Source organism: Quercus lobata, chromosome 5 (assembly GCF_001633185.2).
Source record: "Quercus lobata isolate SW786 chromosome 5, ValleyOak3.0 Primary Assembly, whole genome shotgun sequence".
Lineage (NCBI taxonomy): Eukaryota > Viridiplantae > Streptophyta > Magnoliopsida > Fagales > Fagaceae > Quercus > Quercus lobata.
The window spans coordinates 26,739,718-26,755,960 of record NC_044908.1 but is presented as its reverse complement, the minus strand read 5'-3'; the positions used below and the strand labels follow the sequence as shown (position 1 = coordinate 26,755,960).

At 33.3% G+C, this 16,243-nt stretch overlaps 1 protein-coding gene across 1 annotated transcript; it reads left to right on the top strand.

Annotated features, from left to right (window-relative positions):
- The first annotated feature begins 5,769 nt into the window (after positions 1-5,769).
- On the top strand, positions 5,770-16,214 carry LOC115992734 (pleiotropic drug resistance protein 1-like). Its single transcript, XM_031116957.1, has 24 exons — positions 5,770-6,095; positions 6,315-6,435; positions 6,572-6,660; positions 6,776-6,860; positions 6,974-7,133; positions 7,264-7,340; positions 7,506-7,559; positions 7,638-7,728; positions 10,818-11,119; positions 11,238-11,519; positions 11,604-11,920; positions 12,019-12,179; positions 12,329-12,432; positions 12,513-12,669; positions 12,785-12,907; positions 12,995-13,161; positions 13,301-13,633; positions 14,019-14,309; positions 14,411-14,494; positions 14,631-14,764; positions 14,897-15,124; positions 15,216-15,387; positions 15,484-15,738; positions 15,852-16,214. Exons 1-24 carry the CDS (start codon positions 5,770-5,772, stop codon positions 16,107-16,109), a joined length of 4,371 nt encoding a protein of 1,456 aa, XP_030972817.1. The 3' UTR covers positions 16,110-16,214.
- The last annotated feature ends 29 nt before the right edge of the window (positions 16,215-16,243 follow it).

The following is a 16,243-nucleotide window of genomic DNA, read 5'->3' as shown; positions in this document are numbered from 1 at the left end:
AATGGGGTTTTACCTATTTCTCACAAACTTTCTAGCAAAATGTCCCATGTCTGAAATTATTTAGGAATATGCCCCTATTTTGAAACTCGATTTTTAGAAAATCGAGTTTCAAATGTAAAACTCGATTTTTAGACAATCGAGTTATGCGAACTTAGACTTAGACTTAGATTTTTTTTTTTTTCTTCTTCTGGAACTCGAGTTCCACAAAATTCTTTTTTTTTTTTTTTTTTTTATAAATTTCAGATCGCTATAACTCGATTGTCCAAAAATCGAGTTTTAAATTGAAACACGATTTTTAGAAAATCGAGTTTCAAAATAGGGGCATTTTTCTAAATAGTTTCAGACATGAGACATTTTGCTAGAAAGTTTTGGCAAAAGGAGCAAATGCCCATTTTGGCCCAGATTATATATAATGGGTTCTTTCTTGGAAGGTATTAATTAACTGGTAAAGTGATAGGCATAGTTTATTAAGTACCATGAATTGTTACATTAACAGTACCATGAAAGTGTACATTGTAGGCAAAATGATTGTACATTTTCTGCCAAAATGAAAAATACTAGTCACATTTTTGTCTATAATATACACTTTATGTGGTATTGTTCATGTAAACTAATCAATGCCCTAAGGATGATCACACGTCAGTTGGGTTCATGTGATAACTCTTAACCTATGGCTTGACCCAATCATTTTGAGTGATGAACTCTCTACTTGCCTATGATCGAATGCTTGGAGGAAGTTGATCGTAACTCATACTTGGGATGAGAATTTAGATTTTGGTTGAGTGGCAAGTAATGATTAAAGTAGTGAGCATAACATGATCTGAATAGTGCAAGCATGGTATGATTTTGAATTTTGGATGGTTGCTAGCATGATTATAATAACCCGACAGGCTAGTCCGACCAGTTGAACCAAGAACTGGCCACTAGTTTGGTCAGGAAAAAACCACAAAAATCGGCCAAAATTGAGAATCGGAGGCAAATTCAGTTTTGCCTCCAATTTGGGTTTTAAAACCATGGTTGCTAGCATAAGATGATCTAAATGGCAATGACACGAGACATGATTTGTTAAACATGAGCATACCATGTTCTAGATGATGGTGACACAACAATATCTTGATGGTAGTGAGACATGATCTAGTGCAAAGCTCGTCCTCGAGTTGATAGTCGAGATTTGAAATCTTTTGTTCCAAATAAACAAATACTTTGAATGCTTTAGTAACTTGATCAAGTTTTGAAGTACACCATAAATTTTTCTCTCATCTACCTTCAATTTATTTACAACATCAATCAAGAAAAGGTCAATAATAAAATTAAAATTTTTTACCCCAAGAAATCAACATGTTGTGTAGTCATTTTCAACAAATCAAACAAAACCTGGGGATTGTGATTTGTGGACTCATCCTCATATTGGACCTTAATTGGATCTTCCACAATATTCTCAATAATTACCATCTATCGATTTCTGTCATTATCCACAATTAACTAAAACTTCTTTAATTTCTTTGACCTCTTCATCAAATTTTTGACAAATGGTATCTTCATGTTTCAATTCAACAATTGTTGCAAGTCTTGATCTTTTAAACCACTTCAAAATTTTCTTTAGAAATTAATTGATGCATCTTGTCAATCCTTAAACCATTTTTTTTTTCTTGACACAAGAACATGGCTGTAATAATTTTTGTTTTGTGGTCTCTCTTTCATGTTTAGAAAATATTGCTTTTCATATGAATATACAGATCTATAATCAACACTTGTATGATCTAGTATATCATAGTAGTCATGAGGAAACCATAAATCAACTAACACCTTTTTCATTATTTGCCAAGGGCGGATTGCTTACCTTGACATTTTTATCGATTTGAATGTCTTCCCACCAAGGTTGTCAAAATTGGGATTCTATGTAGGATTGTTGAAGGTAGGTGGGATTGTAAAACGTAGGATTGAATTGTGAATCATAAGATCTTACATATTTTCATATTTAAAGCAAAAAACGCATTGATAATAACTTTGTATGTTGAATAATGACGTAAATTATAAATTCATCCATAAAAAAAAAACTAAGGTTTGCATCATATGATGTAATTTGCATGTCATACATCACTAAATCTATACTAACAAAACAAATATACTTAAGTTTTGACCCAATGTATCTAAAAAGTTCAATAAATGTTTAATTAGCAACCAAATACCAAAATATTTATCAAAACATATGGAAAATATTTTCCAAGTTCTAAGTTCCAAGTTTGAAATCCAAAATAAGTTAGCAAATGGAAACTAGCTAACTACAATATAAAATCCAAAAGCAAGATGAATATTAAGGTGAAGTGAATATTTCATTATTCCCATTCTAAGGTTCTTATAACCACCATCCTAAATTCCTAATCATCATCATCCATTTCATCATCTATGTAGACATTATATATTTGTATTCTAGAGCTACAAAAGACATCAAGATACAATTTCACACTCAACTATTCAAGTTATACCACTCGACAACAATTAAAGAACATGCTCAAAAAAAAAAAAAAATCAATAATTCAATATACAAATACAAGCATAGTTGATAAAATTATATATATATATATATATATATTTTAGTAATATTAGAACACAAATTAGTATATTGATCAAATAAATTTAACAACATTATAGTTTAAAAGGCAACAAAGCCAACATCAAATTCTTCATTTAGAAATGATAAAGCATTCCTTCATTTTGATTACAAGTGAACTAGAAACTAGAAAAGATTTGCTTAGGTTAACATAATTTAAAAATAAATAATCATACTACCACAACATGAAAAATTAAAAACGCTCAAAGCTTCATCAAAACCAAAAAATCATCCCATAAAAAGAAAACCAAAAATTTATGTTTTTGGTAGGATCGGTAGGATCCCATACGATCCTATGATCCTATACGATCCTACATGATCCTACGTACGATCATACTATTTTTACGATCCTAAATGTTTTGGTAAAATGGGATAGTAAAATCATGCGATCCTACGATCCAAATTGCGATTTTGACAAATATGCTTCCCACCATTCCTCTTCTTCACCATCCAATTTATTAAACATAAGCCATACTTTTTCATTATCATAAATCTTCCAAAAATTAAAATACTCTTCCAAATCAAGAAGCCATTTAATAAAATCCAACTTATGCATCTCTCCATCTAAGAATGGAATTTTCTTGTAGTTAGGAGTGCGTCTTTGACTATATTGATTAGCGTTGTTGTGAGATGATTTCCTAGCAAGAAGAGTAGCAATCGCTTGCCGGATTTCATGCATATCTTGCTAACTCTCTTCATGAAATTGTTTCATCTCTTCATAAAATTGGTAGAAACTTAGCCCTAGTAAGGACTTGGTCTTCAACTTCGATGTTGTTGTGGTGGTGGTTACCGTCAAGCCAGTTAGCCATCCGACTAGAGTTAGTCAAGGCTTTGATATCAACTAATGTCATGGAAGCCCGAAGAAAGCACACCCGATGTTTCTTTGATGGAACAAAAATTAAACTATTAGTTTCTAGTAATAAACCTCAAATCCTTGAAGAGTTCCTTGAATTCATAAGGTGATAGGTCTAGAATTCACTAGAGAAAACAATATATTCTAAAACAAATCCTAATTAATACCTAGCCATAATGGAAACCAAATTTGACCTAAAAAGCATTAAAGGTACTTAAAAATAAGGAAATAAATACCCTAAACCTAAAATAACAAAAATTATATAAAAAATCAAAATTAATAAATTGCAAAAATCAAACAGTAGATTTTGTCCTACATAAGAAAAATCCTCAATTAATATATGTATTTCAGATAAAGTGCAACACACTAACACCACTTAAAGTTATAGAAATAAAATAAAATTAATGATATGTTTACACTATATTTGATGTAATTGCTCCTCAACCACCATGCCCCACATGGTATTAATGTTAGCTTTAATATCATGAGGTTAGACTCTCTCTTTCTTTGTTTATTTTATTTTATTTTGGAGGAACTATCATGATGTTAGATTTGACAGTGCAAAAGCATTGGGGAAAAAAAGTTGTATGAAAATATTATACTAAAAAATAACACATGTGTTCTAATAAGTATTATTATTTATTCAGAAAAATAGGGATGTTTATCCCACATTGATTATGTGTGTCTAGTGTTCACTGTTTATAATCCCAGTTTACAATTATAAATGTTAGACCTTTTTGTAATTGTACTCTGATTATATAATGTATTATAAACCCGATTTAAAACACTAATGTAACTATCTTCGTGTGTGTTATAATAATTATTTTTACTCGAAAAAAAATAGCACAGCTACAAACCAAAGATTTTCATCTTGAAATGAAAGCGACCAAAGATTAAAATAGAGAGAGGAACAAAGCTATAGCATATAAGGGCATCCCAACAAGGAGGCTCCACTCCAATAAAAAAAGAAAAAGAAAAAGACAAGAAGTTTCCACTCCTTAAAAAAAAAAAAAAAAAAAAGCTCCACTGCCACTAGTCCAACTTTTTTTTTTTTTTTGAGAAAGTATTGCTCCACTGCCAATGCCACTGCCACTGCCACTGCCACTAGTCCAACTTGATATCATGATTAAGCAGGATTGGACCTACACTATGCAAGAGGGGGCCATTTGCCCCCCCCCCCTCCAATTAAAAAAAAAAAAAAAACTAGTATAAAAAAAATTAAGATTTGCCCTTATATATATATTTGTCTCTCCTCCTCTAAAATATTTAGATATTGACCTACAAGAAAATAAATAAATAAACAAAATTCATGCCCCTTTAACTACAAAACCAAAAAAAATATATATATATATATGGACTAAACAAAAATCACGCACAAAATAAGAAATACTTATTTAGTATGTTATACTTTGTTAATGTGTTTTTATAATATGAAATGTTTAAGAAATACTTATTTTGTAGGTAGTATTTTGTTGAATATGAAATAGATGTTAGTTTTTATTTTCATGAATTTTTTTTTGGTTTTAAGCTTTGTTCCCCTCAGGTATGAATCTTGGTTCCGTCCCTGTGATTAAGGTATTGCTCAAACCTAGTTTTTTATTCCCAAAAAAAAAAATTATCATAAAAATGGTGACGTATTTGCTTACTATATGATCAACAATAATTAACAACAGTACCACTGGTCACGATCCCCGTAGTCCTTTGACATATAAAAGAGATCGAAGAAGAATTAAGAAAGAACAATCAAAGTCCAATACTCGATATACTTTGATTATCCCAAAAAAAAAAACCGTTTACTTTTTTTTTTTAAACTGACTCCAATACCGTTATACCAAAAAAAAAAAAAAAAAAAAAACCTATCCTTGTGAACATTTTGAGCAAAACTAGAATTGTCAAATCTCTGCACAATTAATAGTGAATTTTAAGTATCTCTGCTCAAAGTAGCATATATTTTGAGCATTTTAAATACATTTACATACATTTTTACATATATCCACACGTTTAGCAAAAACACTTAAATAATATTTTTCAAACTCCACCACCAAATATTCCTTAGTATTACTTTCTCATTCAGAATATGGTTGTTTTTTTAAACATGCATGGTGGGCTTTTCCTGTTTCGTCGGATTTTTTAGGAATAAAGATTGAAATATTGGTCTTATTCACGTAAAATTTGAAGAATAATTTCTGGGTTTTGATGGGTTTCATCAATTATTGAAGAAGTGATAACCATTGGAGTAAGCTATATATAGAGTTTGAAAAATCCTTGGTGGGTTTTATAACTTTTTAGCCGCTGTTGCAAAAACATGGAGACTGTTGACCTTTATAATGCGGGAAATAGTTTTCGAAGAAACAGTTCTTCCATATGGAGGAGTGGTGGCCTGGAAGCTTACTCGAAATCTTCACTAGAGGAAGAAGATGAAGAAGATCTTAAATGGGCTGCCCTCGAAAAGCTTCCTACTTTCAACCGGTTGAAGAAAGGTTTACTAACTACACAGGAAGGCGAGACCAGTGAAATCGATATACATAATCTTGGACTTCATGAAAGGAAGATTTTGATTGATAGGTTGCTGAAGATCCCCGAGGAGGACAATGAGAAGTTCTTGTTGCAGCTCAGGAACCGCATAGATAGGTATGTTTTCTTACTAGTTTTAATACTTTTATCTTTTTTTTTTTTTTTTTTTTTTTTTTTTTTTTTCATAAAAAGTTAAAAAAAAAAAAAAAAGTTGTACCCAGCACACAAAACTTACATTTTAACTTATTATTATTATTATTATTTCGGTTTGGTCTATATCTTTGGTGAATTTTCAGTTGTAAGTGTTCTTGTTTCTTGATATTTGATATTTGTTAGAGTTGGAATTGATGTTCCCACAATTGAAGTTCGATTTGAGCATCTAAGTGTAGAAGCAGAAACCAATGTTGGGAGCAGAGCTTTGCCTACACTTTTTAGCTTCATTTTTAACATATTGGAGGTAACAATTTGTAACACACAACATTTGTCACAATTATATAAATTTGATGTATTTAATCTATCATATATGTTTGTCTAGAGTTCTTCTTCTTATTATTTTGATTCTTACCGTTTACTTTGCCCTGTGATTTTAAAAGGATGTCTTGAGCTATGTCCATATTCTTCCAAGTAAAAAGAAGCGTTTGTCCATTCTTCAAGATGTTAGTGGAATCATTAAGCCTGGCAGGTAAGAAGGCAAGCTCAGTTCATATTCTTGAACTGAGTTATGAATGTTGGAAATTTTTATTCAATTTAGAATATTGGGGCACTGATTTCTTACTTTGTTCATATGCATTTTCCAGAATGGCATTGCTATTAGGCCCTCCAAGTTCCGGGAAGACCACGCTCTTATTAGCTTTGGCCGGAAAGCTTGATCCGACTTTAAAGGTGAATAAAGTTTTGATCAAGGCTTTAATCCTTTCATTGGTTCTCAATATGTAGCTTTATATTTTCAGCTGATTAGTCTAATCTCCAATATGAAACTGGAATTTCTCCTCTAGTTCTCAGGAAGGGTGACATATAATGGCCATGACCTGCGTGAGTTTATACCCCAGAGAACTGCTGCCTACATCAGTCAGCATGATCTCCATATTGCAGAAATGACTGTGAGGGAAACATTGGCCTTCTCTGCAAGATGCCAGGGAGTTGGATGGCGTCAGGGTTAGTCAGTTTATAGGGTTTCCACTTCATATTTTCTTTCAGGCAGTTTAATTTTCAGAATGTGGTCTGATTGATTTGTGTGTATACTGTAAAACATGAGTCTCCTGCATACTATTTCAAAAATTTGCAGAGATGCTAGTAGAGTTGTCTAGAAGAGAGAAAGCAGCCAATATTATGCCTGATCCAGATATCGATATCTTCATGAAGGTAAGAAAGAAGCTGCTGTCATTGACTTATTCTCAACCTCAGAAAATGATAGGCAGTTTAGCTCATTTTTTCATCAAGGATTATGCTCAAATCAAGATTGAAGAGAACTTGCACTCATGGTGATTGACAACTTATGTGTTTTTATTTGGCTTCTGCTATTTTAAGGGAGTATCAACTGAAGGCCAGGAGACAAGCATCATGACAGATTATGTTCTAAAGGTAACATCAGCATGGATTGAAAATTTTCCACAATAGGTTTCCATAATTTATTATTTATTTGAGTCCACCTCATTACAGGTTTTGGGATTGGAAGTGTGCGCAGATACCATAGTTGGGGATCAAATGGTAAGGGGCATCTCCGGAGGACAAAAGAAGCGTGTTGCAATAGGTAAACTCAATTGGAAACACAAATCTATATATTACTAAAAGCTGAAACGTGTCATTTATTACTGCTGAACTCCTGTTGCACCATTTCATTGCCACGTCATTCGCCGCATAATTATTATTTATTATTTATTCCTATTTTTTTTTACAATATATATATATATATATATATATATATATAAATAGATCATTGACTTTACATATTCATCTTTGTTGGTTTTAACATCTATATATATTTCTTTTTTTTTTTTTCCAATTTTCCTATAATTTTTCTACATTCACTTAATTTTTAAATATTTACATTTTCTTCAACCTTTCTTCTTCCCTTACCTTTTCATCTTCTCACTACCCTTTACTTTAATATTACTATTCATTTTTCCCTTCATCTTCTTTTATTTGTCTCTTCTTATCCCTTTCCTCTTACTATAAATTTGTTACTATTTTCCATTCTTTGCATAGTTTTCTCTCACAAAAAGGTTCTCTCTCTCTCTCTCTCTCTCTCTCTCTCTCTCTCTCTCTCTCTCTCTCTCTCTCTCAATGTTTTGGTGGATTTTTATTTTTTATTGCATCTCCACTTTAGGTTGATAAATTTTTGTGTTTTTAAGAACTCTAATTTAGGTTGATATGATTTAGTTGTGTTTTAAGTTATTATTATTATTATTATTTTGCTCTTTCATTGTTAAATTTTATTCAATTACATTATAAAAAATTAAAGATAGTAGATAAAAATAAAATAGTATTCCATTATATAGTATAATTTGGACAATTTAGTGTTTATTGTTATATCTTTTGATTTTTCTTTTCTTTTTCTTCTCTTCTATTTTACTCAATATTGAAATTCAACCACGTCCTCCTTATCATTAAATTATTTATATTTTCTCTCTCTTTTTGTTTTAAAAAATAAAAGATGTAATATTTTACTTAAATTCAAATAAAAGAAAATTGTGCTCATCAAATTGTACTAATTTTGTTTTTAACATTTACACTTTCTCCAACCTTTCTCCTTCTCTTTACCTTTTCATCTCCCCAAACATTCTACCTTGATATCACTCTTCCTTTTTCCTTTTATCTTTCTTTATTTTTTTTTATTTTTTTTTATTTTTTTTAATATTATCATCCTCTTAATATAAATTTGTTATTAACTCTTCCATTCTTTACATAATTTTCTCTCACAAAAAATGGTTATTACCCACTCTTTCTCCCACAATTTTTTGGTGGATTTTCATTTTTATTTTTCTTGCATCTCTATTTTAGCTTGACAAAGTTTTGTATTCTTTAAAACTTTGTTTTGGTTGAATTTTTAAAATTTTTTTTTATGACTTTTGTAGGGACACAATTATTAACGACCCAAGAATGATATTGGGCTCGTATGTAAAGGGCCCGAACAATATAATTTGTAGAGTGTGGGCTTGAAAGGCTGGACCTTGGTCACCGGACAGCGGTCTAGTCGTGATTTTTATGGAAGCTTATACGAGGGTGGACTTGGCTTGACTAGCTAAGCCTTACATCGATGCAGCTTGTGGGGTTTAAGTCCTCGGACACGGTCCGAGGAGCGTAGTATCCTTCCCCTTCTCCCTTTTTGTAGGATTTCTCCCTCCTGGGGATCCTCTTTCCCTTGGCTCTCTTTCCCTTTTATACTAGTGTTTACTTCCCTTTCAGTGTCCACGTATAAGTTTCACTTTCTGGGGTATAGACCTGTCCTGTCAATCCATACATAGAGTGGTTGGGGGTGGTTGGGAAAGTTAAATAGCATGGTTTGGAGTATGGGCCTGTCAGATGCAGGGTTTTGTACTACGATGTTGGCAGCTTTATCCCTTGTCCTGCCCCTGTACTGAGTTTGTCCTTTTCTTCAGGCGTTTTGTGAGGTGCCGAGCATAAGATCGTCCTCGGCCATATATTTGGGCCTTGTCTAGATTTTTACTTTGCGTCCTCGGAAATTATTCTCCTTGGCTTGGATCTTGGTCCCTATTATGAAGTGGGCCGGGCTCACAAATTCTCGGGCCCCACAACTTTGATTATTAAATGTTATCATATTGCATTATAAATAATTAAAAATAGTATATAAGAATGTACTATTATTATATTACATAGAATTATTTGGATAAGTTAGTGTTTATTGTTATATATTTTATTTTTATTTTTTTCTCATATCATTTTATTTAACATTTAAATTCATTCACATCCCCCATATATATCATTAAATTATTTATATTTCCACTCCTTTTTCATTTTAAAAAATTTAAAATATAATATTTTGCCTAAATTAAATAAATAAAATTGTCCACATTAAGTGGAGTAATGCTAGGGAAACACTCATTCTCACACCCAATGCATCAAAGAAAGAATGAAATACAAAACAAATCAAGTTAGAAACACTAAATTAAAAAAAAAAAAAAACTAATAATGCATATTTAATGTCATAGAATCATAATCAAATTTTGGAAAACAATAGGTTGCCAATGGGGAGAGAGATAGAGAGAGAGAGAGAGAGAGTAGTAGTAGTAGTAGTAGTAGAAATTACATAAGAAATAAAGTTAGAAAATTTAAAAGTCCCTTTTTTTGACATTTCATTTAACCTTATTTATAATATATATATATATATATATATAATTTTCATACATTATTACTTTCAAAAATCTAATGAACAATACTACCTCTCATTTATCATCTTTGTTATGCAAATCATTAGTTATTAAATATATAATAATGGTAAGAAGCGTTACAAATGAGATCACTAAATATATATATATATATATATATATATATAAAATTAATTAGCCATTATCATTATAAAGTAGTAATCGATAATTTTACGCATCTAAAAAAGTGAAATATATAGAGTTTTCTTAAAGGTATGTGTAAAGATTCATTATATATATGTGTGTAAAGGTTAAAAAAAAGGTATTTAAGGTTTTTATTAACTTAAAAACTAATAAAAAACCAATAGTTAATAACTAAAATTATAGTATTAATAAAATATTTAATGAGACCACCTTACAAAAATTATCATGCTCAATGCACAGGTACGAGACTAGTTTACATAAAACTTTTGTTACTTGCGAATTAACTATGTCTCCAATAATTAATTCAAAGGTGAGATGCTGGTTGGACCAGCCAAAGCCCTGTTTATGGATGGGATATCTACTGGGTTGGACAGCTCGACAACTTTTCAAATAGTGAATTCAATCAAGCAAAAGATTCACATTCTCCATGGAACTGCAGTCATCTCACTCCTTCAGCCAGCACCAGAGACTTATGTTCTTTTTGATGATATAATTCTCCTCTCCGATGGCCAAATTGTGTACCAGGGTCCCCGTGAACACGTTCTTGAGTTTTTTGAATCCATGGGCTTTAAGTGTCCTGAGAGGAAAGGTGTAGCTGACTTCCTTCAAGAAGTAAGTATACATATAGGTTTGCCTGTCTAATCGATTCCAACATAAATAATTGATCTCCTAAACATTAGCATTACCTCCATTTCCCATTTAAATCTTTTCTGTATAATAAATATTGTAGGTAACATCACATAAAGATCAAAAGCAGTATTGGGCACGTGAAAATGAACCTTACAGTATTGTCACAGTCAATGAGTTTGTCGAGGCATTCCAATCATTCCATGTTCGAAGGGGGATTCAAGATGAGATTGCAATTCCTTTTGACAAGAGCAAGAGCCACCCAGCTGCTTTAACAACTCAAAAGTATGGTTTTAGAAATGAGGAACTCTTGAAAGCTTGCTTCTCCAGAGAATTGTTGCTTATGAAGAGGAATTCATTTGTCTACATTTTCAAGTTTACCCAGGTGGATTTTTAGTTCATTTGAATCTTTGTATTACCCTTCTTGGTATTGCATGATTTTAACATATCCTTTTCTATGTGCAATTAGCTTACTATAGTGGCACTGATTGCATCAACGCTTTTTCTACGAACCAATATGCACCGCGATTCAGTAAAGGATGGAGGAATTTATGCCGGCGCTTTGTTCTTTAGCGTGATTACAGCTCTGTTTAATGGATTGGCAGAGCTTTCCATGACCATTGCAAGGCTTCCAGTTTTCTACAAGCAAAGGGACCTCCTCTTTTATCCTCCATGGGCGTATGCACTTCCAGCATGGATCCTCAAGATTCCCATTTCTTGTATAGAAGCTGCTGTATGGGTATTCATTACCTACTTTATCATTGGATTTGACCCAAATGTCGGAAGGTGGGAAAGTAATAATTATAATCAATTTATTGCCAATTTGCAAAGATGTTTTTGGGACATATTCTGTTCCAAATGATATATGGATGTATATACTGCAGATTGTTTAGGGAATACCTTCTGCTTGCATTGGTTAATCAGATGGCTTCTGCATTATTCCGATTTATCGCAGCAATGGGCAGGAGCGTGGTTATTGTTAACACCATTTGTTTATGTGCACTGATCACACTTTTTGCACTGGGAGGATTTGTCCTGTCAAGAGGTATAATATAACAAATTAAGAAATTGAATATACAATTTACAGAATTTTTTTTTTTTTTTTCCTCTCAAATTTAGATGCACCTACCATGATGCTTCTTGCTTATTTTTATTATTTATTTATTTTTGTTTTTGTTTTCCTTAATGCTGCAGCGGATATAAAAAAGTGGTGGATATGGGGCTATTGGATATCTCCCTTGATGTATGCTCAAAATGCAATAGTGGTTAATGAGTTTCTTGGGAAAAGCTGGGGCAAAGTAAATTCTAAAAAAGAGCCATTTTCTGTCTTTTAATTTTGGTGTATCCTCTGATGTCTCAAGTTACTTTCATATTTAAGGTTCTCGCAAACTCAACGGAAACACTGGGAGTAGCAGTTTTGATGTCCCGTGGGTTCTTTCCACATGCATATTGGTATTGGATAGGCGTAGGGGCAATGGTTGGATTTGTATTACTTTTCAACATCTGTTTCACACTGGCTGTTACTTACCTTAACCGTGGGTATCACAAACCTTTTCAATTTAGTTCTTAATTTTTGTTTAATCTTCTCAGTTTAATACTTGTACAAGTAGAAGAAACTTATGTGTTTGTATTGTACAAATAATTGTGCAGCATTTGGGAAGCCGCAGGCCATTAAAACAGAGGAGTCTGAAAGCACTGAACACAATGACAGAACAGAAGAGGGCACTCAGTTACGACAAAGAAGGAATAACTCAACTCATGACACTGAGATAGGTGATACAATATCCTATTATTAGTGTTTTGTGTGTTTTATCTCTTTGTTATGCTTTAGGTGCCAATTACATTTCTATTGACATGCAGAGTATGGGGATGAGATTAGAACTGGAAGTACCTTGTCAAATTCATCATCATTGGTGATAGACGCTGCTGTTGAGGCCAACAAAAGCAGGCAAAAAGGAATGATTCTTCCATTTGAACCACATTCAATCACCTTTGATGACATTATATACTCTGTTGACATGCCACAGGTACTTAAATGAGTGTTTGAAATTGTTTATTGTTTATTGTTTTAACATCCAAATAAAATATACTGTTTTATATGTTAAAAAGTGAACAAAACTTGTATTCCAAACATATCAGGCCTAGTTTAATGTACTACACTTGCAGGAAATGAAGAATCAAGGTGTCGTTGGGGATAAATTAGTGCTTCTGGAAGGTGTGAGTGGTGCTTTTAGGCCTGGTATTCTCACAGCTTTGATGGGAGTCAGTGGGGCTGGTAAAACTACTCTAATGGATGTGCTGGCTGGTAGAAAAACTGGGGGATATATAGAAGGGAACATTACAATTTCTGGGTACCCAAAGAAGCAAGAAACATTTGCCCGGATTTGTGGATACTGTGAGCAAAATGACATCCACTCCCCTCATGTTACTGTCTATGAATCCTTGGTCTATTCAGCGTGGCTTCGTTTGTCCTCAGAAGTTCGTTTTGAAACCAGACAGGTTGATATTATATACCAAATCTGTTTTGAGTTTTATATTGATAATATTTCTTTTAATGCATCCCATATTTATATACAAGCCAAGACCATTCAGAATTGGTTTGTAAGTCCCCAACGTAGAGCAGTGATCCAGCTGCTGTAATTTCGATCAAGCTCAGATAATTGTAGTTTGTCTTCTCCCTGCTCAGCTTCCAACCTTGATGATAATTAATCTTATATTGACTTTAAATAAATTTGTTCATCATTTAGCCAGTATTGTTTCGCTTAAACTAATAAAATCTTTAAAACTCAAGTTACTAATGAACAATTGGCTAAAGAAATTAATATTTAGACAGCCACAAGCAGCAAGAGCATTCCATAATCTTGATTTCTATTCTTGGATGCAGATGTTCATTGAGGAAGTTATGGAGCTTGTGGAGCTCAAGCCATTGAGGCAGGCAATAGTTGGGTTGCCCGGTGTGAGTGGTCTCTCCACTGAGCAGCGCAAGAGGCTAACCATTGCGGTTGAGCTAGTGGCTAACCCCTCTATAATATTCATGGATGAGCCAACATCTGGGCTAGATGCAAGAGCTGCAGCAATTGTTATGAGAACTGTTAGGAACACAGTGGACACTGGAAGAACAGTTGTCTGCACTATCCATCAGCCGAGCATTGACATATTCGAAGCATTTGATGAGGTGAGAAATCTGAAATTCTAATGGAACGCAAACTTGGGGCTTATTATTTGTTCCTTCTCTTCTAATACTTCGAATATGATAAATAAATTATGGGGTTGCAGCTATTCCTTATGAAGCGTGGGGGACAAGAAATATACGTAGGGTCGCTTGGTCACCATTCTCATCACTTAATCAAATATTTTGAGGTAGAACGCAATGGACCCCAAAAGTGTGTGTGTATATATATATATATATATATATATATATATATCTGACTTTCAACTTCAAATCTTAATCTGAGTAGCAGAATATTGATAGATATGCCTTTTTCCTTTTGTCTAGGGAATCCAAGGAGTCAGTAAAATCAAAGACGGTTATAACCCAGCGACTTGGATGTTGGAAATAACCAGTTCAGCACGTGAAGCCGATTTGGGGGTTGATTTTGCTCAAATATTCATAAATTCAGAACTCTATAGGTATGTATGTTATGCACCACAGGATTAGCTACCAATTTTCAGAAAATGCTAAGAAACCTTGTGAGCGTTATGTGGCTTCAAGCCTTCAACTTGTTGCTAAAAGCTTATACAACTGTGTGGCATATGATTCAGGAGAAACAAGGCACTAATCAAAGAACTGAGCACACCTGGTCCTAATTCAAAGGATCTCTATTTCCCTACTAAATACTCTCGTTCGTTGTTCATCCAATGCTTTGCTTGCTTATGGAAACAACATTGGTCATATTATCGTAACACGCATTACACTGCTGTAAAAATTTTCTTTACGGCTTTCGTGGCATTGTTGTTTGGGACAATGTTCTGGGACCTTGGCTCCAAAATGTAGGTTTGAGAACTTAGAAATATATATAAGCTCAAATTCTTATTGCTTAATTTTCTGCATTATGATTCAACTCTGTTTTGCAAATTTCAGCTCAAAGCAGCGAGATCTATTTAATGCAATGGGTTCCATGTATGTTGCTGTGCTTTTCCTTGGGGTCCAAAATGCTTCCACTGTGCAGCCAGTAGTGGCCGTCGAACGAGTAGTGTTCTATAGAGAAAGGGCGGCTGGAATGTATTCAGCCTTGCCGTATGCATTTGCTCAGGTAAAAGGGTCATAAACTCATTTTACAAACTTCATATAGATTAATTCTCTGTAAGTTTATTCAGTTTCTATATGCCTCACTCTCTCTTTTTCCCAGGTTGTGATTGAGCTGCCATATATATTTGTACAAGCAGTGGTGTATGGTGTTATTGTTTATTCAATGATTGGATTTCAATGGACTGTCACCAAATTCTTTTGGTATCTATTTTTTATGTACTTCACTCTCTTGTACTACACCTATTATGGCATGATGTGTGTGGCTGTGACACCAACACACCAAATTGCTTCCATTGTTTCCGCTGCGTTTTATGGGATATGGAACCTGTTTTCTGGATTTGTGATCCCAAGAACTGTAAGGGCTGCTGGCTTTTAATAATTTTCCTGACACTAGGTTTCTTTTGTACTAGACATATGTTGATGACTTAATAACTTTTTTTCTTTCTGTCTCTACCTTGACAACTTCAGAGGATTCCTGTGTGGTGGAGATGGTACTACTGGATATGTCCAACAGCTTGGACTTTATATGGACTTGTTGCATCACAGTTTGGAGATTTGAAGAACACGCTCGACACAGGTTTAACAGTGGAAGATTTTGTGGAAAGCTACCTTGGTTTTAGACATGACTTTCTGGGAGTGGTTGCAGCTGTGGTTGTGGGATTTGCAGTGTTCTTTGCATTTATCTTTGCCTTGGCTATCAGGACAATGAATTTCCAAAAGCGATAGGATTGACTCTTGGTTACTTTGATAGAATTTGCACTTTACTATGCTTACAAATTACAAGTGTTTTTCCTAATGTCTTCTACAATTGTACTTTTGAGTTTCATTTATCCACAAACCTCAAGGAGGAGAATTTTCTT

Coding starts and splice junctions, on each gene's coding strand:
- LOC115992734 (XM_031116957.1), top strand. CDS start 5,770: ATGGAGACTGTTGACCTTTATAATGCGGGAAATAGTTTTCGAAGAAAC. Junction 12,670..12,784: donor GGCTGTTACTTACCTTAACC/GTGGGTATCACA, acceptor ATAATTGTGCAG/CATTTGGGAAGCCGCAGGCC. Junction 14,310..14,410: donor TATTCGAAGCATTTGATGAG/GTGAGAAATCTG, acceptor ATGGGGTTGCAG/CTATTCCTTATGAAGCGTGG.